The sequence below is a fragment of the Ranitomeya imitator genome, chromosome 2, assembly GCF_032444005.1.
Source record: "Ranitomeya imitator isolate aRanImi1 chromosome 2, aRanImi1.pri, whole genome shotgun sequence".
NCBI classification, from domain to species: Eukaryota; Metazoa; Chordata; class Amphibia; order Anura; family Dendrobatidae; genus Ranitomeya; species Ranitomeya imitator.
This window is the reverse complement of record NC_091283.1, coordinates 487,952,003-487,977,173: the sequence shown is the minus strand read 5'-3', so window position 1 is coordinate 487,977,173 and position 25,171 is coordinate 487,952,003. Positions and strand designations below refer to the sequence as shown.

The 25,171-nt window shown below is 44.3% G+C and overlaps 1 protein-coding gene across 2 annotated transcripts in view; it reads left to right on the top strand.

Annotated features, from left to right (window-relative positions):
* Positions 1 to 24,960, top strand: part of GRN (granulin precursor) — a 100,538-nt gene extending 75,578 nt beyond the window's left edge. The window contains exons 1-17 of one of the 2 annotated variants that reach the window (XM_069751419.1): positions 5,318 to 5,392; positions 9,893 to 10,034; positions 10,802 to 10,927; positions 12,641 to 12,719; positions 12,789 to 12,898; positions 13,260 to 13,398; positions 18,867 to 18,970; positions 19,050 to 19,179; positions 19,624 to 19,718; positions 19,792 to 19,915; positions 20,610 to 20,704; positions 20,781 to 20,904; positions 21,148 to 21,242; positions 21,341 to 21,464; positions 21,668 to 21,765; positions 24,417 to 24,632; positions 24,730 to 24,960. In XM_069751419.1, coding sequence (XP_069607520.1) covers positions 9,894 to 10,034; positions 10,802 to 10,927; positions 12,641 to 12,719; positions 12,789 to 12,898; positions 13,260 to 13,398; positions 18,867 to 18,970; positions 19,050 to 19,179; positions 19,624 to 19,718; positions 19,792 to 19,915; positions 20,610 to 20,704; positions 20,781 to 20,904; positions 21,148 to 21,242; positions 21,341 to 21,464; positions 21,668 to 21,765; positions 24,417 to 24,632; positions 24,730 to 24,861 — 1,932 coding nt within the window. In that variant the 5' untranslated portion in view covers positions 5,318 to 5,392; position 9,893 and the 3' untranslated portion in view covers positions 24,862 to 24,960. Of the gene's footprint in view, positions 1 to 5,317; positions 5,393 to 9,892; positions 10,035 to 10,801; positions 10,928 to 12,640; positions 12,720 to 12,788; positions 12,899 to 13,259; positions 13,399 to 18,866; positions 18,971 to 19,049; positions 19,180 to 19,623; positions 19,719 to 19,791; positions 19,916 to 20,609; positions 20,705 to 20,780; positions 20,905 to 21,147; positions 21,243 to 21,340; positions 21,465 to 21,667; positions 21,766 to 24,416; positions 24,633 to 24,729 lie in introns of those variants that run through there. The other variant, XM_069751420.1, reaches the window with a different exon arrangement.
* Positions 24,961 to 25,171: the final 211 nt, after the last annotated feature.

The window sequence follows — 25,171 nt, the reverse complement described above, 5'->3', positions numbered from 1 at the left end:
TGCTCAAAACCATATTCAAGAAGTTTATTAACCCTTCTGGTGCTTCACAGGAATTTTTTGAATGTTTAAATAAAAATGAACATTTAACTTTTTTTCACAAAAAATTTAATTCAGCTCCAATTTGTTTTATTTTACCAAGGGTAACAGGAGAAAATGGACCCCAAACATTGTTGTACAATTTGTCCTGAGTATGCCAATACCCCACATGTGGGGGTAAACCACTGTTTGGGCGCATGGCAGAGCTTGGAAGCGAAGGAGTGCCATTTGACTTTCAATGCAAAATTGACTGGAATTGAGATGGGACGCCATGTTTCGTTTGGAGAGCCCCTGATGTGGCTAAACATTGAAACCCCCCACAAGTGACACCATTTTGGAAAGTAGACCCCCTAAGGAACTTATCTAGAGGTGTGGTGAGCACTTTGACCCAACAAGTGCTTCACAGAAGTTTATAATGTAGAACCGTAAAAATAAAAAATCATATTTTTTCACAAAAATTATCTTTTCGCCCCCAATTTTTTATTTTCCCAAGGGTAAGAGAAGAAATTGGACCCCAAAAGTTGTTGTACAATTTGTCCTGAGTACGCTGATAGCCCATATGTGGGGGTAAACCACTGTTTGGGCGGATGGGAGAGCTCGGAAGGGAAGGAGCGCCGTTTGACTTTTCAATGCAAAATTGACAGGAATTGAGATGGGACCTCATGTTGCGTTTGAAGAGCCACTGATGTGCCTAAACATTGAAACCCCCCACAAGTGACACCATTTTGGAAAGTAGACCCCCTAAGGAACTTATCTAGAGGTGTGGTGAGCACTTTGACCCACCAAGTGCTTCACAGAAGTTTATAATGTAGAACCGTAAAAATAAAAAATCATATTTTTTCACAAAAATTATCTTTTTGCCCCCAATTTTTTATTTTCCCAAGGGTAAGAGAAGAAATTGGACCCCAAAAGTTGTTGTACAATTTGTCCTGAGTACGCTGATACCCCATATGTGGGGGTAAACCACTGTTTGGGTGGATGGGAGAGCTCGGAAGGGAAGGAGCGCCGTTTGACTTTTCAAAGCAAAATTGACAGGAATTGAGATGGGACGCCATGTTGCGTTTGAAGAGCCACTGATGTGCCTAAACATTGAAACCCCCCACAAATGACACCATTTTGGAAAGTAGACCCCCTAAGGAACTTATCTAGAGGTGTGGTGAGCACTTTGACCCACCAAGTGCTTCACAGAAGTTTATAATGCAGAGCCGTAAAAATAAAACAAAATTTTTTTCCCACAAAAATTATTTTTTTAGCCCCCAGTTTTGTATTTTCCTGAGGGTAACAGGAGAAATTGGACCCCAAAATTTGTTGCCCAATTTGTCCTGAGTGCGATGATACACCATATGTGGGGGGAACCACTGTTTGGGCACATGGGAGGGCTCAGAAGGGAAGGAGTGCCATTTGAATGCAGACTTAGATGGAATGGTCTGCAGGTGTCACATTGCGTTTGCAGAGCCCCTAATGTACCTAAACAGTAGAAACCCCCCACAAGTGACACCATTTTGGAAAGTAGACCCCCTTAGGAACTTATCTAGATGTGTGCTGAGCGCTTTGACCCACCAAGGGCTTCACAGAAGTTTATAATGGAGAGCCGTAAAAATAAAACAAAATTTTTTTCCCACAAAAATTATTTTTTTAGCCCCCAGTTTTGTATTTTCCTGAGGGTAACAGGAGAAATTGGACCCCAAAATTTGTTGCCCAATTTGTCCTGAGTGCGATGATACACCATATGTGGGGGGAACCACTGTTTGGGCACATGGGAGGGCTCAGAAGGGAAGGAGTGCCATTTGAATGCAGACTTAGATGGAATGGTCTGCAGGTGTCACATTGCGTTTGCAGAGCCCCTAATGTACCTAAACAGTAGAAACCTCCCACAAGTGACACCATTTTGGAAACTAGACCCCCTAAGGAACTCATCTAGATGTGTTGTGATAGCTTTGAACCCCCAAGTGTTTCACTACAGTTTGTAACGCAGAGCCGTGAAAATTAAAAAAAAAAATCTTTCCCCCCAAAATTATTTTTTAGCCCCCAGTTTTGTATTTTCCCGAGGGTAAGAGGAGAAATTCGACCCCAAAAGTTGTTGTCCAATTTGTCCTGAGTACGCTGATACCCCGTATGTTGGGGGAAACCACCGTTTGAGCGCATGGCAGAGCTCGGAAGGGAAGGAGCGCCATTTGGAATGCAGACTTAGATGGAATGGTCTGCAGACGTCACATTGCGTTTGCAGAACCCCTAATGTACCTAAACAGTAGAAACCCCCCACAAGTGACCCCATATTGGAAACTAGACCCCCCAGGGAACTAATCTAGATGTGTTGTGAGAACTTTGAACCCCCAAGTGTTTCACTACAGTTTATAACGCAGAGCCGTGAAAATAAAAAATCTTTTTTTTTCCCACAAAAAATATGTTTTAGCCCCGAGTTTTGTATTTTCCCAAGGGTAACAGGAGAAATTGGACCCCAAAAGTTGTTGTCCTATTTGTCCTGAGTACGCTGATACCCCATATGTTGGGGTAAACCCGTTTGGGCACACGGGAGAGCTCGGAAGGGAAGAAGCACTGTTTTACTTTTTCAACGCAGAATTGGCTGGAATTGAGATCGGACGCCATGTCGCGTTTGGAGAGCCCCTGATGTGCCTAAACAGTGGAAACCCCCAAATTATAACTGAAACCCTAATCCAAACACATCCCTAACCCTAATCCCAACAGTAACCCTAACCACACCTCTAACCCTGACACACCCCTAACCCTAATCCCAACCCTATTCCCAACCGTAAATGTAATCTAAACCCTAACTGTAACTTTAGCCCCAACCCAAACTGTAGCCCTAGCCCTAACCCTAGCCCTAGCCCTAACCCTAGCCCTAACCCTAGCCCTAACCCTAACCCTAGCCCTAACCCTAGCCCTAACCCTAGCCCTAACCCTAACCCTAGCCCTAACCCTAACCCTAGCCCTAACCCTAGCCCTAACCCTAGCCCTAGCCCTAACCCTAGCCCTAACTCTAACCCTAGCCCTAATGGGAAAATGGAAATAAATACATTTTTTAAATTTTTCCCTAACTAAGGGGGTGATGAAGGGGGGTTTGATTTACTTTTATAGCGGGTTTTTTAGCGGATTTTTATGATTGGCAGCCGTCACACACTGAAAGACGCTTTTTATTGCAAAAAATATTTTTTGCGTTACCACATTTTGAGAGCTATAATTTTTCCATATTTTGGTCCACAGAGTCATGTGAGGTCTTGTTTTTTGCGGGACGAGTTGATGTTTTTATTGGTAACATTTTCGGGCACGTGACATTTTTTAATCGCTTTTTATTCCGATTTTTGTGAGGCAGAATGACCAAAAACCAGCTATTCATGAATTTCTTTTGGGGGAGGCGTTTATACCGTTCCGCGTTTGGTAAAATTGATGAAGCAGTTTTATTCTTCGGGTCAGTACGATTACAGCGATACCTCATTTATATCATTTTTTTATGTTTTGGCGCTTTTATACGATAAAAACTATTTTATAGAAAAAATAATTATTTTTGCATCACTTTATTCTCAGGACTATAACTTTTTTATTTTTTTGCTGATGATGCTGTATGGCGGCTCGTTTTTTGCGGGACAAGATGACGCTTTCAGCGGTACCATGGTTAGTTATATCTGTCTTTTTGATCACGTGTTATTCCACTTTTTGTTCGGCGGTTTGATAATAAAGCGTTGTTTTTTGCCTCGTTTTTTTTTTTTTTTTCTTACGGTGTTTACTGAAGGGGTTAACTAGTGGGCCAGTTTTATAGGTCGGGCCGTTACGGACGCGGCGATACTAAATATGTGTACTTTTATTGTTTTTTTTTTTTATTTAGATAAAGAAATGTATTTATGGGAATAATATTTTTTTTTTTTTTCATTATTTTGGAATATTTTTTTTTATTTTTTTTACACATTTGAAATTTTTTTTTTTTTACTTTGTCCCAGGGGGGGACATCACAGATCAGTGATCTGACAGTTTGCACAGCACTCTGTCAGATCACTGATCTGATAGGAGTGCAGGCTGCTTCACAGTGCCTGCTCTGAGCAGGCTCTGTGAAGCCACCTCCCTCCCTGCAGGACCCGGATCCGCGGCCATCTTGGATCCGGGGCTGGAGGGAGCAGGGAGGGAGGTGAGACCCTCGCAGCAACGCGATCACATCGCGTTGCTGCGGGGGGCTCAGGGAAGCCCGCAGGGAGCCCCCTCCCTGCGCGGTGCTTCCCTGTACCGCCGGCACATCGCGATCATCTTTGATCGCGGTGTGCCGGGGGTTAATGTGCCGGGGGCGGTCCGTGACCGCTCCTGGCACATAGTGCCGGATGTCAGCTGCGATAAACAGCTGACACCCGGCCGCGATCGGCGGCGCTCCCCCCGTGAGCGCTGCCGATCGCATATGACGTACTATTGCGTCCTTGGGAAGTAAAGCCCACCCCACATGGACGCAATAGTACGTCTAATGGCAGAAAGGGGTTAAAGGCCATGGGCATAACCCAACCTCCAACCCGATTACCAACTAAATTAACCCCGAGAAACCTGGATAAAGTCTAGCCGGCGCCACTGAGCGTATAGTGGACGTAAATGTAATTACCGCTGTCTGTCGGACGCCCTAGTGTGAATAGTGTCCGACATGACACAGGCTCAGTGGAAAAGAGCTTGTAAGCATTGGGCACGTTCGGATAAACCGCAGCGGTGGTCGGTCTCCTAAGAAATCAGCTCTCTAGAAAGACAAAGTGATAATGGCTCAAGAACTGTGTATATTTGGTCACCGCTGTTAAACCGCAGCGGTGGTCGGTCTCCTAGGCAATGAGCTGTATTATTTCTCAAGAAGAGCTGCAAATTGTAATAAATAGTAAATGACAGCGGTGCACTATCGAACAATGCCCATCTGTGAAGTGAGGAATAACCCTTCACAGTAAAACTCTTTGGTGTCTACAGTAACCAAGCATGGAGACTGGTTGCTATGGACTCCATAAGCTTTTATTTTATCCAGCTTTCATCAATCTCCCCCTTTAAATAAACTTGATTACACAGCAGCAGACAGTACACATTACCTATTACCTACACTGTATACTTGGGGGGGTCGCAGTCTGCCGTGACATCGCATTTCCCATCATGCCCTGCGAGCCACAGAGAGAGCCGACCTCAGACCAAGCCCCAGCCCTCCGTCGGCTTCCCAGCAGTCACGTGTGTATGTGCAGTCATGTGACTGCTTGATCACGTGACGCCTGAAGCTTGTGACTGAAACGTACTTACGAGAATCAGCCAATGGGAGTTTGGAGTGGGCGGGGCAAGGTTTATAAGAGGCCGTACACTGGCGGAGGGCAGGCTGCGACTCTGACGCTGCGGACAGGTGAGGAGCTGTGTGTAGTGCGGCCCAGGTGTAGCAGAGCTGAGTTTGTCTCTTGGCTCCTCTCAGTGCAGGTGTCTCACCTCTGCCATTACTCTAGCTGGGGGTGTCTCCTCCATGACAGGCAGGGCTCTGTATTGCAGATATCCGGGGCTGTGCACTATTGCTCTAGGGAAAATCTCCTTACACGCAGCTGCTTTCCCGTGACTGTCCCCAGCGCACAGGCAGTCGCAGTACTGACCAGTCTGCATGGTGCCCTGCGGTTAGAGGGGTGCAGGGTGTAGGGAGACACTGGGGCTGCTGAGCCTCTACATGCAGTGTTGACTGCTCCCCCCCATACTGTTAGGTTGCCCCCCAGCGATCAGCCTTTTGTGCCCTATAGGTGCCGCCTGTTGTCTTGTTTTTCGCTCTGACTTCCGTGTGGGCGCCCCATTCCATGCCTGTGCTGTGGAATGCCTGGGGCCAGACTGTGACCTGGGAGGGGTTAATTGGCGCTGTTCTCTTACAATCTGACAGTGCTGAGCCTGCCCTGTAGTGGCTGACACCCTGTAATCCCAGACTGCGGTGTCCCATAGAAGTGATTGGTGCACGGTCATTTATACAACTGCCTCTGAGGCCCCCTTGTTCTTAATGATTGGGGGTCCTAGCTGTCTGTTTAGAAGAACAAACCGTTCATGTGCAGAAGGATCTGTTGCACAACTGCTGCGGGGGTCTGGCTTTTCGTTGTGGGGTCTGGCTTTTCGTTGTGGGGGTCTGGCTTTTCGTTGTGGGGGTCTGGCTTTTCGTTGTGGGGGTCTGGCTTTTCGTTGTGGGGTCTGGCTTTTCGTTGTGGGGTCTGGCTTTTCGTTGTGGGGTCTGGCTTTTCGTTGTGGGGTCTGGCTTTTCGTTGTGGGGTCTGGCTTTTCGTTGTGGGGTCTGGCTTTTCGTTGTGGGGTCTGGCTTTTCGTTGTGGGGTCTGGCTTTTCGTTGTGGGGTCTGGCTTTTCGTTGTGGGGGTCTGGCTCTTCTTTGTGGGGGTCTGGCTCGGTTCTGTTGTCAGCTTTTGGGATTGAAGGCTCTTAAGTCCTGAATCCAGATTGACCCCGTAATGAAATGGCCCCCCTCCGGCATCATTTACACAAAGGATCCATCTTGCACATGAATTCAGTTTCTGTTCCTCAAAAGTGAATGTGGAAGTGACTTTGGCCTAAGAAAGGGTGGATCGGCTGCAGGACGTGGGTGTGCGCTCTTCCTGGCGTTAGTACTTCCCACAGGGGCTGTTGGGTTTGGGTAGGGTTTTCTAGTAGTTTCCTACTATCTGTTTCAAGCAGCCATAGTATTTGCCAGACCCTCCTTGATGTCTGCTCTAAACTTTGCAAATTCTTCATGATCTCTCTCCTCTGATTTCCCAGTCTGGGAAAGATGGGTGGCAACAAACTTTCTATGCTACCAGTTTGAGGAACTACAAGTTCCAGATTCTCCGAATTACAGACCATTCTGTTCATGTCTGCTGTTCTGTAGTTTTAATTGCTTTATGAAAACGGATCAGGCTGTGGGCGGGGGGTTTCCTGCTGGAGAGGACGGGTGACTTGGTTTTAAGTTTTCTTTCACTTCCTTGTTTGCTCAGCACCATGGGCAGAATGTGGTCAGATGGCGCCTTGCTGGAGTTTGTACTGCGCCACTCCTGTGCCGGCCACGGCTCATAGTTGTAATGTACAATAGGACTTAAAAAGAACTTAACTGCCAGATAGATGCTGTTTGTGTTTGGGGTTTTTAACCCTTAAATAATCCAAGTAGTGGATGGGTCATCTGCATCCATTTGTAAAACAGGTCACTTATTCCTAAAGTGCAAGATCAGGGCCTCTCCCCTGTGTACCTGTCTGTCACTGCTGGCTTCTTGTCCTCACGTGCTGCACCATGGAATTAATGGTGCTTAAATATTAAAAATATGGGATTTTGACTGGCTCGTGTACAGGGGCTAAGTGAATTTGGGGAAGAGGAAAGTATGATGGAGGGAGGGGGCACTGGTTACAGTAACATTTCATGGGAAGCTGAATTGTAGCAATAACCCTTCAAGATCCCTCACTTCTTGGTTTTTCTTAGACCTGCAGAGTACAGGCTGCCTTTTAGGCTTGTCTGCTATAATTTGGTAGCACAGTCTGCTGATGGGTTAGGGGGCTGCTCTGTAGCGTCAATGATGGGCTAATGTTTTTCCAGTTTGTCAGAACTTTGCTTGATAAACATGGACATGTCACTGTCTGGCCTGTACAGTAGCAGGAATCGCTGCAGCTGCTACGAATGTGACAGTCAGGACTAGAAACCAGAGGTGGGAATGGGAAGGACACCTGGGGGCACCTGAAGTGTAGAACCAGTGTTTACACAGGGGGCATCCTTACAGCACCACTCCAGGGTATTATTGGATGTCAGTGCTGGAATGGTGGCACTAAAGTAAGCTATTCCCGGCCCTGCTCTGGTACATCTCCACCATCTTGTGACCACAGCTTCTGACTAACCAGAGAAGTCAGAGGTACTGGTCACAAACTCTGGGTAAGTCTGTGAGCCTCGTCCTGGCCCTCATTGACTTACATGGGGTTGACTGGAGCGATCCAGCAGGTCACAATCTGCAGAAGATGACCGATAAAGATGAAAATGACAACTGGTAAGTAGGCTAGGGGTGAGGAGCTTGGTGGTGCTTTAAAGTTTTTGTATGTAGATGGCTTATGGGGTATACACTCCACCAGAGTTTGTAGTTGTGGGGGTCCTACATATGTCTGGTCTGGAACACTTGCACACTCATTGCTATAGGTGACTCCTGGTGCGCAGCGGTGTCAGGATCGGGGCCACATTTTAGTGTTTGTACTGGTAACACGCAGTGCTAAGCTACAAGTCTGTAATCGGCGCAGCGGTTTCCCCTCAGATGTTGTCCTTATTTTGGGAATATCCAGGTAATGTGGGAAAAATCTATTTTCATTTGGGAAAACACAAAGATCTTATTTCATCCAAAATCTGCTCTTGCTGCTGATAACATCAACCAGGTTGCTACTTTCATTATCCAGCAGACATGTGAAAAATTACAGCTGAAACTTTATTGGTGTGGGCAAGTTAAAGGGGTTTTCCTATCAAAAAAGTTAATTTTAATTAATGGATCTTGTTAGAAGTTTCATCGTTGAATGGGATAAATAAAATATTCCTGCACTGAGAACCTTATAAATGTGCCCCTGCTGTGTAATGGCCGTGTCTGACCATGCAGGGACATAGTCTGATCATATCGCAGCCCCTGGGCAGGGGAGGAAGCAAAAGAGGATACAGACAGGACAGAAGGGGGTCGCAGTGGATTCTTTAAGGTAAAACCTTGCTTAAAAACAGCCAGTGACCTGTCTTTCCCCACATAATCTGCTGCGATCCCTTGCTGACCTGTCTGTATACTCTTTTGCTTCCTCTCCTGCCCAGAGTTGTGGTATGATCATTCCAGGTCCCTGCACAGGTTAAGCTTTTCTTTTTCCCAAATGTTAAACCTATCAATTTACCTGTATTCTACTACATAGACTGTCTATGGCGGTGTGAGGGCCGGCATATGTGGATCATGTCTATTTTGTGGGGGGTGGGCAGGGGCATGAATGATTCATGTTCATTTGTAGAAGGGGAACTTGTCACGGACTGTATTAGAAGAAACCATTGTTACCCAGAGAAGCATTTTAATATAAGGAAGGAGCTTTGGGACAGTGTTGGTGCTTGTGTGAATATTTTTGGAAAGTGCTGATGGTGTTGGGAGAGGAGACTAGTGATTGGGTTTGTGCAATTCAGGATATATAAGTAAAAGGAAATGACTCAAAGCCTATTGCTCAAGAAATCCTCATGTGAGATTTCTGCATGGCCACTAAAATGAGAACCCAGCAGTCAGTCTGATTTATACAGCGCTGACTTGCTATATAGAGCTTTATACAATATCTGACCTTATGTAACATACTGCGCCATGCTAATATACAGGGAATGGAGGGATGTGTGGTCGTGCACTGCTGTAATGGCTTCAGGTAGAACTGTATGCCCACTGCAGATTCTCACAGTGCCCACTATGGGCTATTATATTATCCAGATCCTGCAATACAGGTCTGTTTTATGTCCTGGTTTTGCCTTCTGAAAATATTAATGAACAAACATGGTGGTCGTCTACTTTTCCAAATGCGGAAAACTAAAGGCTGATATTTAAGTCCCCACCTTCTCCACTTTCCGACCAAAAAAGAAGCCCCAGTATACAATGGTGTGTATGGCAACAGGTACTATATTGGCGCCATAGCATCTATTGCTGCAGTGATTGTCTGCGAGAATTAATCTAAAAACCACAGCGCAGCGGCCGAGCTGATAGTGATATAATAGAGGAAGAAATCTGCTGGTAGCGGTGGCAGCGGTTTGTCACCAGGATGGGAAGTGACAAGTCTCAGCAGTGAAAGTGAAATTAACAGGAAGTAGATAAAGCAGTAACTGCAGATGGTGATCAGATTATCTATGCATATTTCTTTTATTGCAGAATGGTTCCTCCTTGGTCTCTCCTGTTGTTGGTCGCCTCCACTGTTGCATTACGATGCCCTGATGGGACAGCCTGTGGTGAAGAAACGCTGTGCTGTGAGCTGTCAGATGGGAAGAGCTATGGGTGCTGTCCAGAGAATGAGGTAAGATGGGGTGGCAGTCATCAGATTAGACTGCGGGAGGAAGCCTTGTTGTCCCTGTGCCTTTGCCATAGCTTTAAACAGGCTTCTCTTGGGGTAAAACATGGCTGACTTGGTTAATGATTGTCAGAAAATGATCACTGGGTCTGCAGCAAAATCTGAGACTTCTGTCATATGATCTGTCACTTCTCATACATAGAAAAAGCCATGGCTGCAATGTATTAAAACCCAATCCAGTTTTTGATCAGATTTGGCATCTTTATTTGCACGGAAGTCTCCAGCTGTACTATGTGACTTGTTAATCCTGATTGAGTGTGAACATTGCACACAGTCCCGGGTATGTGACGTGCGAGTGGAGCCACATGACCACGTCTGAGACTTCCATACTTGAGGTACGTGCGAATTGAATTCTCATCTGCTTCTCTCAATGATCTATTGCGAAGCACCGGAGTCTAATCTGTATGTGGCCACAAGTCTGATATGGTCATGTTCCCCACTTGTGCTGCAGATACAGGGGCATCACAGGCATCTGAACCAAGTGACTAGAACCTATTCCTAGCCTGGAGAACCCTTTTAATGGATGCTAGACCCTTAAACATGGTGGAGAACCTCACAGGAGTAACAGATCACAATCAGTATCCCCAGCATTGGGAAATGGGTTCCCTAGTATGCCCGGCACAGTTCACATGACAGTATTGGTCATGTTGCAGGTTAATGACCGGCATTTGGTTTTATCTGTAATAATCCAGAAAGGTTCTCATTGTTTTCAGGTCGTGACTCGTTCCCTCCCAATGATCACATCTGGGGTTTCCTGCTCCAATGATGAGGGTTGTCCTGCCGAATATTCATGTGTTGTCACTCCGCAGGGAGAATCCGCCTGCTGTCCTTTTACTCAGGTAATAATTTTGCAAAATTCCTGTATGGAGGAGGCAGTGGTAATGCTCTGCAGCTATAATCCTTGTGTTAATACAAGGGGCAATAATCAGGCCACCAATGTTCAGACATGGCTACTGTAGACATGTGACCTATTGGACAATGTATGGTATTTTAAAGTCAGCAGGTTTTAGTACCCCAACTGATCTATTCTGTTAGGTTGTAATGTGGATTAAATCCAAATCTTTTTCTCGATTCTTTATTCCATTCCTTAATTGCTTTTCCAATTGTTATGGAACTGATGTGCAAGTACAGGGTGCTTGGCCCTGCAATCACAGGACTCTGGCTCTGCCTCAGTTTGGGGTCGCTCTTCGGACCTGCAGAGATCTCTTGCAGGTGCTGTCATTCCCTGCTGTCCTGCATACACAGTAAAGTCTTGCGGGGCTTAGCTAGACCCAGATGATTAATCCGTGCATGTGCTGCCCAAGGAGTTGATGGCACTTGAGATCTGTAGCAAGTAGTGTTATTTTAAAGGGATCCTGTCAGCAGGATTGTGCACAGTAACCTACATACACTGTCGGGTCAGCACCGTTATACTGATTACAATATCTGGGTTGATGTAATCTTAACTGAAAACTACAAATACAGATTAATCAGATTCCCTTGCTTCGGGGTGGCGTGTGTGTGTGTGTGTGTGTGTGTGTGTGTGTGTGTGTGTGTGGGGGGGGGGGGGGGGGGGGTCTTCATGTGGTGCTTATTACATATGCATCTGTTTGGCTTTATAGGTCACTGATCCCTCACTAACATGCCTCTGTTGCACATAATGAATATAATGGCTTGGGGAAAAAAAAGTAACTTTAGCAAAATAGATGCAACTGCGCATGCGCTGCCATCGTTTGCCGATATATGTAAATATCGTTTAGTGATATATGTAAAGCGCTGTGGAATAAGACAGCGCTATATAAGCAAAGCATAACAAGTGCTGGCACCATTTTTTTTGGGGGGGGAGGAAAAAATATGGTGGCGCTTGCGCAGTAACATTTATTGGAAAGTGATAGATGCTACTGCGCCAGCGCCATTTTGCTGAAGTAAACATTTTTTTCCTTTAAAGCCAGCAATGCAATATTATGTAAAATGGATGGGGGGCAGGTCACTAAAGGATCAGTGTGACCAGTAATAAGCCCTTAAGATTGCATATGTAAACCCCCCCCCCCCCCCCCCCACAGGCCATCCCAAGGCACAAGAATCTAACTGAAAACTTCAAGCAAAGATTAAACAACCACAAGACTGATTTCATCAACCAAGGTATGACTTTAATCAGTGTAATGGTGTCGACCTGACACTGTAGGTTACTGGGAAATCCTGGCAACAGGTACTCTCAGGGTGCAGTTAACCTAATTTTAAGTTCGTGCACAAATCTGAGATTGACACACAACCAACTGTTAAGTGGGAAGTCTGCATTGCCATGCAAGCGATGGGTTTGAAAACTGCTTTAAGCGATGTTACTTAATTGGGATCATAGGTAAGCAGCTCATGAATTGGCTTCATTGAATGTGGCAAGTCCATGTGTAGACCCATGGAAGTATAAACTGCAGAAATCTGAGCATTGGCATAGAATGATTAGTGGATTCCACTGCAAATGCACAAATGTTACCACTGAATCTCATGTGAATGTATGCTTCTTTCTGCTGACTTTAGTCTACCACAATTATAAATGAGTTTCTCTGTATAACCAGGGAACATCTTGCCATGATGGACATCACTGCTGTCCTTCCGGCAGCCATTGCTCTGAAGATGGTCATCATTGTGTCCCAGGTGAGAAGTCTCTCAATGACTTGTTTCGGCATGGCTTTTCTGCTCTGGCTCATGTTCTGCTTCTTTCAGCTTCAAACATATCAGCCATAGTCTGTCCTGATGGAAAATCAGAATGTCCTATTGATGCAACCTGCTGTCAAATTTCTGACCAAACCTGGGGCTGTTGCCCTATGCCGCAGGTGAGGAGATGGGTGACTTTTGTTGGGGCTTCTAATTCTTCAGAATGTGAAGGCCATATTCTGAACACTTACTGTTCCTAAACTTTGGTTTTATAGGCCTGATTTGAGCAAAATCCTTATCACAGATGAATAGTAATGTAGCCTTGAATGGTGCATTAATTTTAGGAGAGACCATTTAAAGGGTTGTGTTAGTCTTGCCCATGTCCTAGCCATGCCTGCATCTTGGCTTCATTGACACTGCATCTTGGCTTCATTGATGTAAATGAGGTTTATCAGCAGCAGAAACAACCTGTGAACAGGTCCAGTATGTATAACAAACCTTGCTTCTGACATGGATGCTTAACTAACTTTATATTTGTAGGCAACGTGCTGTAATGATCACCTGCACTGCTGCCCACACTCTTCTGTGTGCGACTTGGAACATGGCAGATGTGTGTCTGAGAATGGGGATGTTCCTTTGCTGAAGAAGGTTCCAGCCAGGGTGAAGCTGATCCGTGCCAGTTAGTGTCATTCAATCTGACTTGTTTTTTAAATTTTCTCTTCTATTACTAGCATGTTGAGTATACATTTGTTAGCCAGACTTGATGGTGGAGGTAGCTTGAGTTAGATGGGACAAGTCATCAATGTTTTTGTCAGAAAAATGGCAGGTGCCCATCAAATGTCAACATTTTGTATGCCAGAAGTGCTACACTAGCCCCTGTACACAGTGGGGGCACATGTATGAGGCTATGTGCACACGTAGTCTGGGTCCACTGCGGATTTTTCTGCAGCGGATTCCAGCAGATTTGAGTGGAAAACCGCTGTGGATTTGTCACGCATTTACCGCGGTTTTCCTGCAGTTTCCACTGCGGATTTACAACTGCGGTTTTCCATAAGGGCAGTTGTAAATCCGCTGCAGAAAACGCACAAAAGAAGTGACATGCTGCGGAATGTAAACCGCTGTTTCCGCGCGGTTTTTGGCTACTTTCACACTAGCGTCGTGCACTGCACGTCGCTATGTGTCGTTTTGTAGAAAAAATGCATCCTGCAAAAAAGTGCTTGCAGGATGCGTTTTTTTCTCAATTGACTTGCATTAGCGTCGCATTGCGATACTTTGCCACACGTCGCAACCGTCATGCGACGGGTTGCACCGTGTTGTGGCGGACCGTCGGCTGCAAAAAACGTTACATGTAACGTTGTTTGTTGCCGACAGTCCGCCATTTCCGACTGCGCATGCGCGGCTGGAACTCCGCCCCCACCTCCCCGCACCTCACAATGGGGCAGCGGATGCACTGGAAAAATGCATCCACTGCTAGCATCAGTACGTCGGCCTGACGCACTGCAACGGGCCGAGTACGACGCTAGTGTGAAAGTAGCCTTTTCTGCAGCATGTGCAGAGCATTTTTTTTTTTTCCATACACTTACATTGAACTGTAAATGCATGGGAAACTGATGCGGATCCGCAGCAAAATCCGCATCGTGTGCACATAGCCTGAAACTCTCAGCACAGGAACTTTTTTTTAACACATACAGTTGTGGAACTTACTTTTCAAAGATCCATTGATAAAAATGTTGATTAACCCCTTAATGACAGGAGGTATTTTCACTTTTGCATTTTCGGTTTTTGGTCCCCTTCTCCCCAGAGCCATAACTTTATTTTTCGGTCATATGACCATGTGAGGGCTTGACTTTTTTTTTGCGGGATGAGTTGTACTTTTAAATGACACCATTGGTTTTAACATGTTTTGTACTGGAAAATGGGGGAGGGGAATTCAAGTGCGGTGAAATTGCAAAAAAGTGCAATCCCAGAGTTATATTTTTTTTTCTTGGGTGGCTTTTTTGCTAGGTTCACTAAATGCTAAAACTGACCTGCCATTATGATTCTCCAGGTCATTATGAGTTCATAGACACCAAACATGTCTAGCTTTATTTTTTGATCGAAGTGGTGAAGAAAAATCCAAACTTGGCTAAAAAATTGCGTAATTTTCCAACGCCCATAGTGTCTCCATTTTCGTGATCTCAGGTTGGGTGAGGGCTTATCTTTTATTGCCTGATGAGCTGATGTTTTTAAGGATACCATTTTGATGCATGCGATCCTTTGATTGCCCATTATTGCATTTTAATGCAATGTCGCTGTGACCAAAAAAGTAATTATGGTGTTTTCACTTTTTTTTTTTTTAATTCTCGCTACGTAGTTAGCGATTGGGTGAATTCTTTATATTGGTTAGGTGATTCTGAACACGGCGATACCAAATGTGTTTTTTTTTTTTTTTTGTTATTGTGAATGGGGCAAAAGGTGGGTGATTTGAACTTTTTTTTTTTTTTTTTTTTTTAACTTTTGGCATGCTCCAATAGTCTCCATGGGAGACTAGAAGCTGCCATAACCCAATCGGATCTGCTACATACAGGCGATTAACAGATTGCCTGTATGTAGCAGAATTGCTCACTTGCTATGAGCGCTGAACACCGAGCGGCACTCATAGCAAACCGGCGCTGGCTGGAAGTGCGTTAAATGCCACTGTCAAAATGGATTAACAACCATGGGTGGATCGCAATTCCTCACGTGGCTGTTAGTGACACATGTCGGCTGTTCCAAACACCTGACATGTGCCAGAAAAGATGTGGGCTCACCACAGGAGCCCACATCAAAGGAATGGTGTCCGACACTGGCGTATTACGCCCAATGTCGGAAAGGGGTGGGAAAACCCCATTAAATGGAATTGTGCTTCAGTTCCCCTGCAAAGTGGGAGACTAAAGGCCAGGCACAAGACTCCCTGGTGCATTTTTTATTCTTGGTATCAGTGGTCAAAGATGTAGTGTGACCCCCATAGTTCATAGTGTATATCGTATCCTAGCAGTAATGGCCACCACTTGAGGTATTCCCATCTCACTATCTTGTCATCACCAACTTTTTTTTTCTTGGTGAACCTGTGAGCAGGTAACCTACAAAAATTGAAAAGAAATGGCCAGCTCACCGTTCCTATGAAGGCTCCCAGGACTCCCTCTTGATGAGACGTGATTCATACGAGAAAAAAAGGGGATATGTTCCAGCTCCTTCTTGATAAAAGACCTTAAATCCAGAATCCTTAAAATACAAAGAAGCTCCTTAGACATCACCATGACCCTAGTGAGGAAAGCGACGCGTTTCGACCTTTGCTGTGGTCTTTGTCAAAGCTAAACGACCATAGATCCAATAGAAATAGACGGCTCAACATTAGTTTCCATCAAGGATGAGCAGGATCTTATTTCGTCACAGGTATGTTACAACAAGAACAAAAGACAACATGAGATTTCTGACAAACCATTTGTATGTTTACAATAGTCCCCAGTTTAATGCAATCAAAACTATTATCAACAAATCTATCCCAATTTTATATGAAGATCCTATGCTGGCAAGTTTTACAAAAAGGTTGCAATATTGTAGCAAGAAGGGCACACCCACGCTCCGGAATGTTTGATCTCCCAGCATGCTAAGTTCCAACAAACATCAAGGAACTTGGCTAGACTGTAACGGTAGTTACAAATGCGGTACAACAAATTGCACTACTTGCAAACAAACTGTAGTAACTAAATAATTTAGTAATCCTAATACCAATACATCCAGGATTCATGATTTTATCAATTGTAATACACGACTTGTCATATACAAAATTGACTGTATTACATTCAATAAAGCCTATGTAGGGTGCACCACTAGGAAATTAAAAACTCGCATTACCGAGCACTTATGACAACTCCAATATCAGAAACCACAATCGTAATATATCTTCCGCAGCCAAATATTTTATAGATCACCACTCACGTAACATCAATTCATTGATAATCACAGGTTTAGAAAAAATAAAAAAATCGCTTTGTGGTGGCAATATCAGTAGTCCTGTTAAACCAGGAAGCATATTGGATTTTAAATCTAGGAACCAGGTTCCCTGATGGATTGAATAGACGAAATGAGATCATGTTTCATTGAGAACAATGACATAATGCAGCCTGTATTGTATATTTTTATACATTATTGTTTTTTGTTTCAATTTTTTTGGTCTAATTCTTCTAAACTATATAAGCCGGCCCGAGTATAAGCCGGCCCGAGTATAAGCCGGCCCGAGTATAAGCCGGCCCGAGTATAAGCCGGCCCGAGTATAAGCCGGCCCGAGTATAAGCCGGCCCGAGTATAAGCCGGCCCGAGTATAAGCCGGCCCGAGTATAAGCCGGCCCGAGTATAAGCCGGCCCGAGTATAAGCCGGCCCGAGTATAAGCCGGCCCGAGTATAAGCCGGCCCGAGTATAAGCCGGCCCGAGTATAAGCCGGCCCCTAATTTTGCCACAAAAACTGGGAAAACTTAATGACTCATGTATAAGCCTAGGGTGGGAAATGCAGCAGCTACTGGTAAATTTCAAAAATACAAATAGATACCAATCAAAGTAAAATTGAGACTTCAGTAGGTTAAGTGTTTTTGAATATCCATATTGAATCAGGAGCCCCATATAATGCTCCATACAGTTCATGATGGCCCCATAAGATGCTCCATATTAAAATATTCCCCATATAATGCTGCACAAATGTTGATTATGGCCCCATAAGATGCTCCATACAGACATTTGCCCCATATAATGCTGCACAAATGCTGATTATAGCCCCATAAGATGCTCCATACAGATATTTGCCCCATATACTGTTGCTGCGATTAAAAAAAAAAGACCTACTCGCCTCAGGCCCCCAGCACTTGCTATATTCACCTGTTCCCCATTCCACCGACTGCCACTGCTGTCTTCCACATTCTCTGCACTGACTGTTCAGGCAGAGGGCGGCACGCACACAAATTGCGTCACCGCGCCCTCTGACCTGAGCATCACTGCAGAGGACGGGGAAGACGCAGTGACGGCCGTCGGTGGAATGGGGAACAGGTGAATATCACGCACTGCGCTATACACTCCTGCTCCTGGCGCCGTCCCTGCACGTCTGTTTCCCAGCGCTGGCAGCTTCTTCCTGTAATGAGCGGTCACATGGTATCGCTCATTACAGTAATGAATATGCAGCTCCACCCCTATAGGAGTAGAGTCGGGTCCATATTCATTACTGTAATGAGCGGTACCATGTGACCGCTCAATACAGGAAGAAGTGGTCAGCGCCTGGAGAACCAGGGACGTGCAGGGACCACACCAGGAGCTGGTGAGTATGATTACACAGCTGCTGCTCCCTCTCCCCTGCCGACCCCTGGGTATGACTCGAGTATAAGCCGAGAGGGGCAATTTCAGCCTAAAAAAATGGGCTGGAAATTCTCGGCTTATACTCGAGTATATATGGTATACATGTTTTTATATGCACTAGGACGTTCGATCATGTGACATGACTTTGACATTTGATTAATACTGAGATCCTATTTATTTCTATTGTATCTATGGTAGTTTAGCTTTGACAAAGACCGCAGCAACAGTCGAAACGCGTCGCTTTCCTCACTAGGGCCATGGTGATGTCTAAGGAGCCTGTTTGTACTTTAATGATTCTGGATTAAAGATTTCTTTTATCAAGAAGGAGCTGGAACTTTTCCCCAGCTTTTTTTTTTTTTTTTCTCGTATGAATCACTTCAAACTATGGGGCAGGTCAGTGACCTGTCGGCAGTCTCAATTATGAATACCTAAGCAGAGCACCACATGAAGACACCCATCCCACCACAGGCCACCCGGGGTACGGGCATATCATTAACTGAAAACTGATAAAGATTAAACCACCACAAGACTGATTTCATCACCCAGGTATCATTGTAATCAGCATAACGGTGCTGACCTGACACTGTGTAGGTTACTGTGCACAATCCTGCTGACAGGTTCCTTTTAAGTGTTTCCACTTCAACATGGAAGAGATAAATGGTCGTTTTTGGTTTGTTTGTTTTTTACACACCAAACTTTTGCTTTACTTCCAATAACAGCTGCGCACTTTTTGCTAAGCCTCTGACTAAACGACATGTTTAAAACTTTCTTAATTGACTTCACAGAAATTGTCCAAGATATAAATTGTCTTGATGGATCTTCTTGTCCTGATGGAACAACCTGCTGCCAAACTGAGGATAAGCATTTTGGGTGCTGCCCCTTCCTGTCTGTAAGTATAATTGTGGTTACTACAAATATCTCTATAATGGGTAGATCTCGTTTTGCTAATCCATGTCAGACTGTTGCAGGCTGTGTGCTGTAGTGACCTTGTCCACTGCTGTCCTTCTGGGACCACATGTGATGTTCTCCATAAGAAGTGTGTGAATGCGATCTTTGAGATTCCAATGTACAGCAAGATCCCAGCTTTACGTGAGGAAGGTAATAAACTCTCCTGTCTGTGAATATTGTACTAGATTGGTATAATGAGATTAGTGCTCCATATGTAACATGCCACATTAATGGCAACCTCCAACATCTGTAATTACATTGTCTCCTGATGAATAGAATAGCAAGGAGTTATTGAAAAAAATCACATTAACATATTTTCAGAACCTCTCATAGATGTCTGTACCCCAATTCTTTGTAGCCAGATTTTATTAATAATCTTCCACTTACTGCAGCTGAGTTTTAGCTCTGGGACTGCTCTTTTCTAGAAGCTTGTGTACTCACAAAGCAGATTTCTACAAGGGAGATCTCTGCTAGGTCAAATTAAGCCTGATTTTGGGTTTACTAGTCTAATGTCCAATCCCAATTAGCAGGGATTGGCTGCAGATATCAAAGTGCTGAATTTACAATTCAAAGTGACTTTTCCCATCTCTGCAGCCACTGTTAAATGCGATGATACAGCCTCCTGCCCTGGCACTGCCACCTGTTGCCGCTTGGCCTCTGGAGAATGGGGTTGTTGTCCTTATGAGAAGGTTTGTACCAGTAGCTTTTGGGTAGATTGTGTTTTGAGGACTTGCTCTGGAATATTTGATCTCTTCGTTCTAGGCTGTGTGCTGTGGTGATCATGAACACTGCTGTCCCAATGGGTACACCTGTGTCCAGGGGCAATGTCAGCAAGAGGAGCTGTCAATCCCTTGGGCTAAGAAGATTTCTGCAATTAAGGAGGAAGGCAAGTCTGGTTTCTAAATTGCACAATGGGTTAGAGCCTTTATCCTCAAATTCTGTATAGTCACAGGACAGTCAATCGGGGTTCAGACTAAAGATGTTTAATGAAATGAATAAGGTAGCGCCAAAACTTGCAAACAAGAAATTTGAAAATTGAATTGCATTACTGCACTGGAAACATGAAAAATGGAGTTTAGTGCATAAACTGGCCAATTCATGTGGAGCTGGTAGCCACAGTAAGGCGTTTCTTGTTTACCAAGGACCTAGCAATGCCATCCTCACTTAGAAAAGTCTTCATCTGTATGGGAACCTGTCCTCTTTGACTAAAAATCTACATCTCTGTGGAGGGGTAGGGTCCTGTCTTGATTAAAAACATCTGAAGTGAAGAGGTGGAGTGCTCAGTTAGAAGGCTAATGAATACAAATATCATCAAAAAACTGACCGTCACATCCAAACATAGACTAAATGTGAACAGGTGCTAACCTAGTCACCAACTCGTGTACAATAAAATGTATAAGGCAGCACTCTTCATATTTCATTTTTGCGAGTTTTGGTGCTACAGTGTGCTGCCTTATTCATTTTATTGTACATGAGTTGGTCTAGGTTAGCACCTGTTCACATTTAGTGTTTGGATGTGGCGGTCAGTTTTTTGATAAAGATGTTTAATGGACATGTCTTAATATGCTCTACCTCTGCAGCCACTGTTAAATGTGATGATACATCCGCCTGTCCTGGCACTGCCACCTGCTGCCGCCTGGCCTCTGGAAAATGGGGTTGTTGTCCTTACGAGAAGGTTTGTACCAGTAGCTTTTGGGGGATAGGTAGGGAGTTTTAACTCGCTATGGAGCACTTGAACTCTTTCTCTGTAGGCTGTGTGCTGTGACGATCATCAGCACTGCTGTCCCAATGGGTTCACCTGTGTCCATGGTGAATGTCAGCTAGGGGTGCTGTCCATCCCTTGGTCTGAGAAGACACCAGCAATTAAGGAGGAAGGCAAGTCTGGATTCCAAATATAATTCTGTAGACACTTTGACAGTCACCTTTTTGTTTCAAGAACATGTGCCCCTCCCCCATATACAATGTCCCAGATATGTCAAAACACACTTAAAAATTACTGTTAATGTGGGTTATCATACTGACCAGTAGCTAGGATCAGACTGGAGATACCTAATGGGCAAAGTCAAGTTGACAATGGTTTTATTTTTGTTTTTTACATCCTTCTCACCTCTTCGGCAGCCACTGTTAAATGTGATGATACAGCCTCCTGTCCTGGCACTGCCACCTGCTGTCGTCTGGCCTCTGGAGAATGGGGTTGTTGTCCTTACGAGAAGGTAACATGTGAACATGTTTTTACCAGTATCTTTGCAGAGTTGATAGTAAAGGAACAGTTACATTTTAGTGTTTTTTTGTTTTTTCCTCCCACCCCCAGGGCGTGTGTTGTGATGATCATCAGCACTGCTGTCCAAATGGGTACACCTGTATCCAGGGACAATGTCAGCAAGAGGCGTTGTCAATCCCTTGGTCTGAGAAGATTCCAGCAATGAAAGCGAAAAGTAAGTTTAATTACTAATGAACTAAGCTGAACGTTCTGTCAAGAAGCACTTTTAGATGAGTGCTAGCTTTTGTCTCTCAATTATTTTCTATGGTTAAAAGGCCTAATGGTTGTGTCAAATGTATGCAAATATCACCTGTAGCACCATGCAGGTTATGAGCTTGGTTATGTGCACTAGTCACCACCAAGCTTCTACTCTTATAGGTACCGACGTCGATTGTGATGATGAAAGCGCTTGTCCTGATGGGACAACTTGTTGCCGACTTGAATCTGGGGAATGGGGTTGCTGCCCCTATGAGCAGGTATCATGTCCTGTGTTGTGTAATAAACTGCCCCCAACACTGACTAATCTTCTCTGCTTCTGTCTTCTGCATTTCTATAGTTCATGTGTCTTTCCCCTAAATAGGCCACCTGCTGTCCCAGTGGGTTGACTTGTCCTGAACAGGCTCCCTGTGTGTTAGGTCAGTTCTCATCCCCATGGCCTGGCAAGAACAATGCACATGCCCCTGAGGTAAAGTGTGATAAGTCTCACAGCTGTGCCCAGGGGACCACATGCTGCCATACAGAGGGTGGAGGCTGGGCATGCTGCCCACTGGAGGAGGTGAGCACACTGAAATGTTTACCAAGGTGACCAGAAGAGGTGGCATTGTACCTAGTGCCTCTTAAATTGGTGAATATTTAAACCGACCAGTGATTGGGTGTTCAGCTGTTATATAAATCTATAGTGGCAGGTAAAAGTTTAAACCCCATTGGTCAAAATTAGTTATTGTAAACAATCAATTTAATCTAAACTTGGTCTAAAATTAAAAATGACACATTTCCTTTGTATATTAGGCAAACATATAAATATCTTTTGCACTTTAAAAATTACCAAAAAAATAAGCCAATGTAAAAGTTTAAGCATACTTTGAGGTTTGTGTGCTCATAACCTTGACCAAGTCTTCAGATCTTAGCCTGTAACAGTTAAGGCTTGTTCACAATCATCGTTGTGATAGACCAGTTGATGACAATTTCCCAGCTTTATTAAATTTATAAAGTTGCCCTTTCCTCAGTTTGAAATGTAATTAACGAATGGCAGTTAATGGGAACAGTGGAAGACCAAGCAAAACATTAGTGAGGGATACTCACTGAAACACAATCTGTACAAAAAAAGCTGAAATAGAAAAGAGGATAGCTTCTACAAATGGACACTGATCCTAAACACATAAAAATCCACAATGCACTACCTCAAGAGGTGCAAACTGAAGGTTTTCTAATGGCATTCAGTCCCATGATCTGGACATCTTTGAAAATCCATGGCTAGTGCTTTACCCCTCCCAATGCTGTTTGCACCTTTCAAAACCAGGTATAACTTTACAGTTCAGACAAGTGACACTTTATGACTTTATGATTCTGAAATTTTTTTTTTCATGACATGTCTCATGTTTGCAAACCCTTTTTTAATGTGCCACATTACATTTAAAGTTTCTTTGAGGGGGGGGTCTATATGACAGAAAATCCCCCAGAGTGTCAGGGTTCTAAACTGTACCACCTCAAGGTGCTCAAAACCACAGTCAAGAAGTTGATTAACCCTTCAGGTGCTTCACTGGAATTTTTAAAATGTGGAAGGAAAAAATGACCACAAATTTTTATTTTCACAAGGGTAATAAAACAAAATGAGGCCCAAAACTTGTGCAATTTCTCATGAGCATGCAGATAACCATATGTGGGGGAATACTACTTTAAAGGCACAATGCAAAGCTCAGAAGGGAAGAAACACCATAGAGTTCAGATTTTGCAGGATGGATTGAGGGTGCCATGCACATGCCGAACAGAACCCTCCCCATATATGAACTCGTTTTATAATCTTCGCTCCCCAGTGAATTCATCCAGGGGTGCAGTGATCATATTGACACCATGTGCATCAGATTTTTATACTATTGGGTGGTGAAGAAAGAATAATCTTTTTACTACTAAAATGTTTTGGCTCCAAGTTTCACATTTTTCTAAAGGCTAATGGGGAAAAAATGTACCTTAGGAGGTTAAAATTCTCCTGAGTGCACCAATATCCTACAAGTAAATAAAAGCTACTTTTCAGGCACAGTGCAAATCTCGGGGGAGCTGATCAGAGTGCAAAGGGTCCTCCCTGCCTCTGCACACCTGCTAAAGTGCCAGGAGCAGGGCATGCACCATTCCTGCAGGGAGTGTCAGCTGTCAGAATCCGCTGCCACAGCCTCTGTGCATGAAAATTCACCTGGCCATGCTTGTATGTCCAAGGTCAGTAAGTACCAGTCTACCATGATGTACTGTGTACATCCAAGGTCAGAAAGGGAATAAAATGGCTGTGCATGCAAGACGACCCAGGAATCTCTCAGAACAAAGGAGGAATGGATGAAAATCCCTCAAAGGATTGAAAGACTCTTGTCGGGCTAGGCTTAGGGGGGTGCTACTAGGTACTAACCATGCAGGTTCCCCAAGCTTTTTGCATCACCTCATTATTCCTTTTTGTAGTTTTTTAAAATGTAAAAAATGAAAATGTGAAATTATTATTTTTGCCTAAAATGAGTCATTAACGTTAGTCCTTTTTGTGATTCCTTTAGCTTTCAACTTGACTGTTCACAATAACCGTAATTTTGACCAAGGGTGCCCAGACTTCTACATGCCACTGCACACATGTATCCTGATCTTGCACTTTGTCCTTAATCTTCTCTGTCTTGCTTCATAATGAAATCTTCCACTTTTCACCTGTACTGACACTACTGGCCTGCGGGGGCAGGTTTTTAATCTCCCTTTGTAATCTTGGTATTGTCTGTTTGCTTACAAACGGAGTCTTCACTTTTTTTCTATGGAGCCATGAGAAGACCATCTGTTCAGTACTTGCGACATGTACAAGCCACATTTTGTCTTGGTCCATGTTCTGACTACATCCGTGCACTGCTCCCACTGACCTTCTGACTCTTCTCACCCTTGTAAGGCGGTGTGCTGTTCAGACCACCTCCACTGTTGTCCTTCTGGATACACCTGTGATGTGGCAACGGCCAGCTGCAATAAACCATCTGACGCCCTCAAAAAGGCTTCTCCAATCCAACCATTGGGCTATGTGTGGTGTGACGCAGGTCATTATTGCCCTGATGGGCAGACTTGTTGCAGAGGACCTTATGCAGATTGGGCATGCTGCCCTTTCCCTAATGTGAGTATTTGGGCAACATTACTGCAATCTTGATGATCATACGTAGCCGTTTCTCATGACGTTGGCACATGTTGTGTTTTTGTTTGTTTTTTTGCAGGGTGTGTGCTGTCCTGATAGGTTGCACTGCTGTCCTTATGGCCATGTATGTCTAAACTATGGAGCACAGTGTAGTCGTAGTGAAGGTCTGCGGTGGGATCTCATATGGAGAGAGCAGAAGTCTCGGCTGTGAGAAACTTGAGGGGTTATTTTCCTTTTGTCTGTATCGTTGCACTAAACACATCCAATCATGCAATCTGAACACTGGAATAAAATTTTGTATTTAAACCAATGAATGATGATGTGATTTATTTTGCGATGTAAACAAAGCTTCACCCACCCCCTCCATTTCAAGGACAAACACCATACATTAGAAATTGACTGTAACCGGTCCACAACTGGGCATGTTGTAGCATATACAAACCAATTTCAGCTGTGCAAAACATGCCCAGTTATGCCAGCATAATGCACGTTGTGGGCATCAGACTGAAAATGTGGGGCTT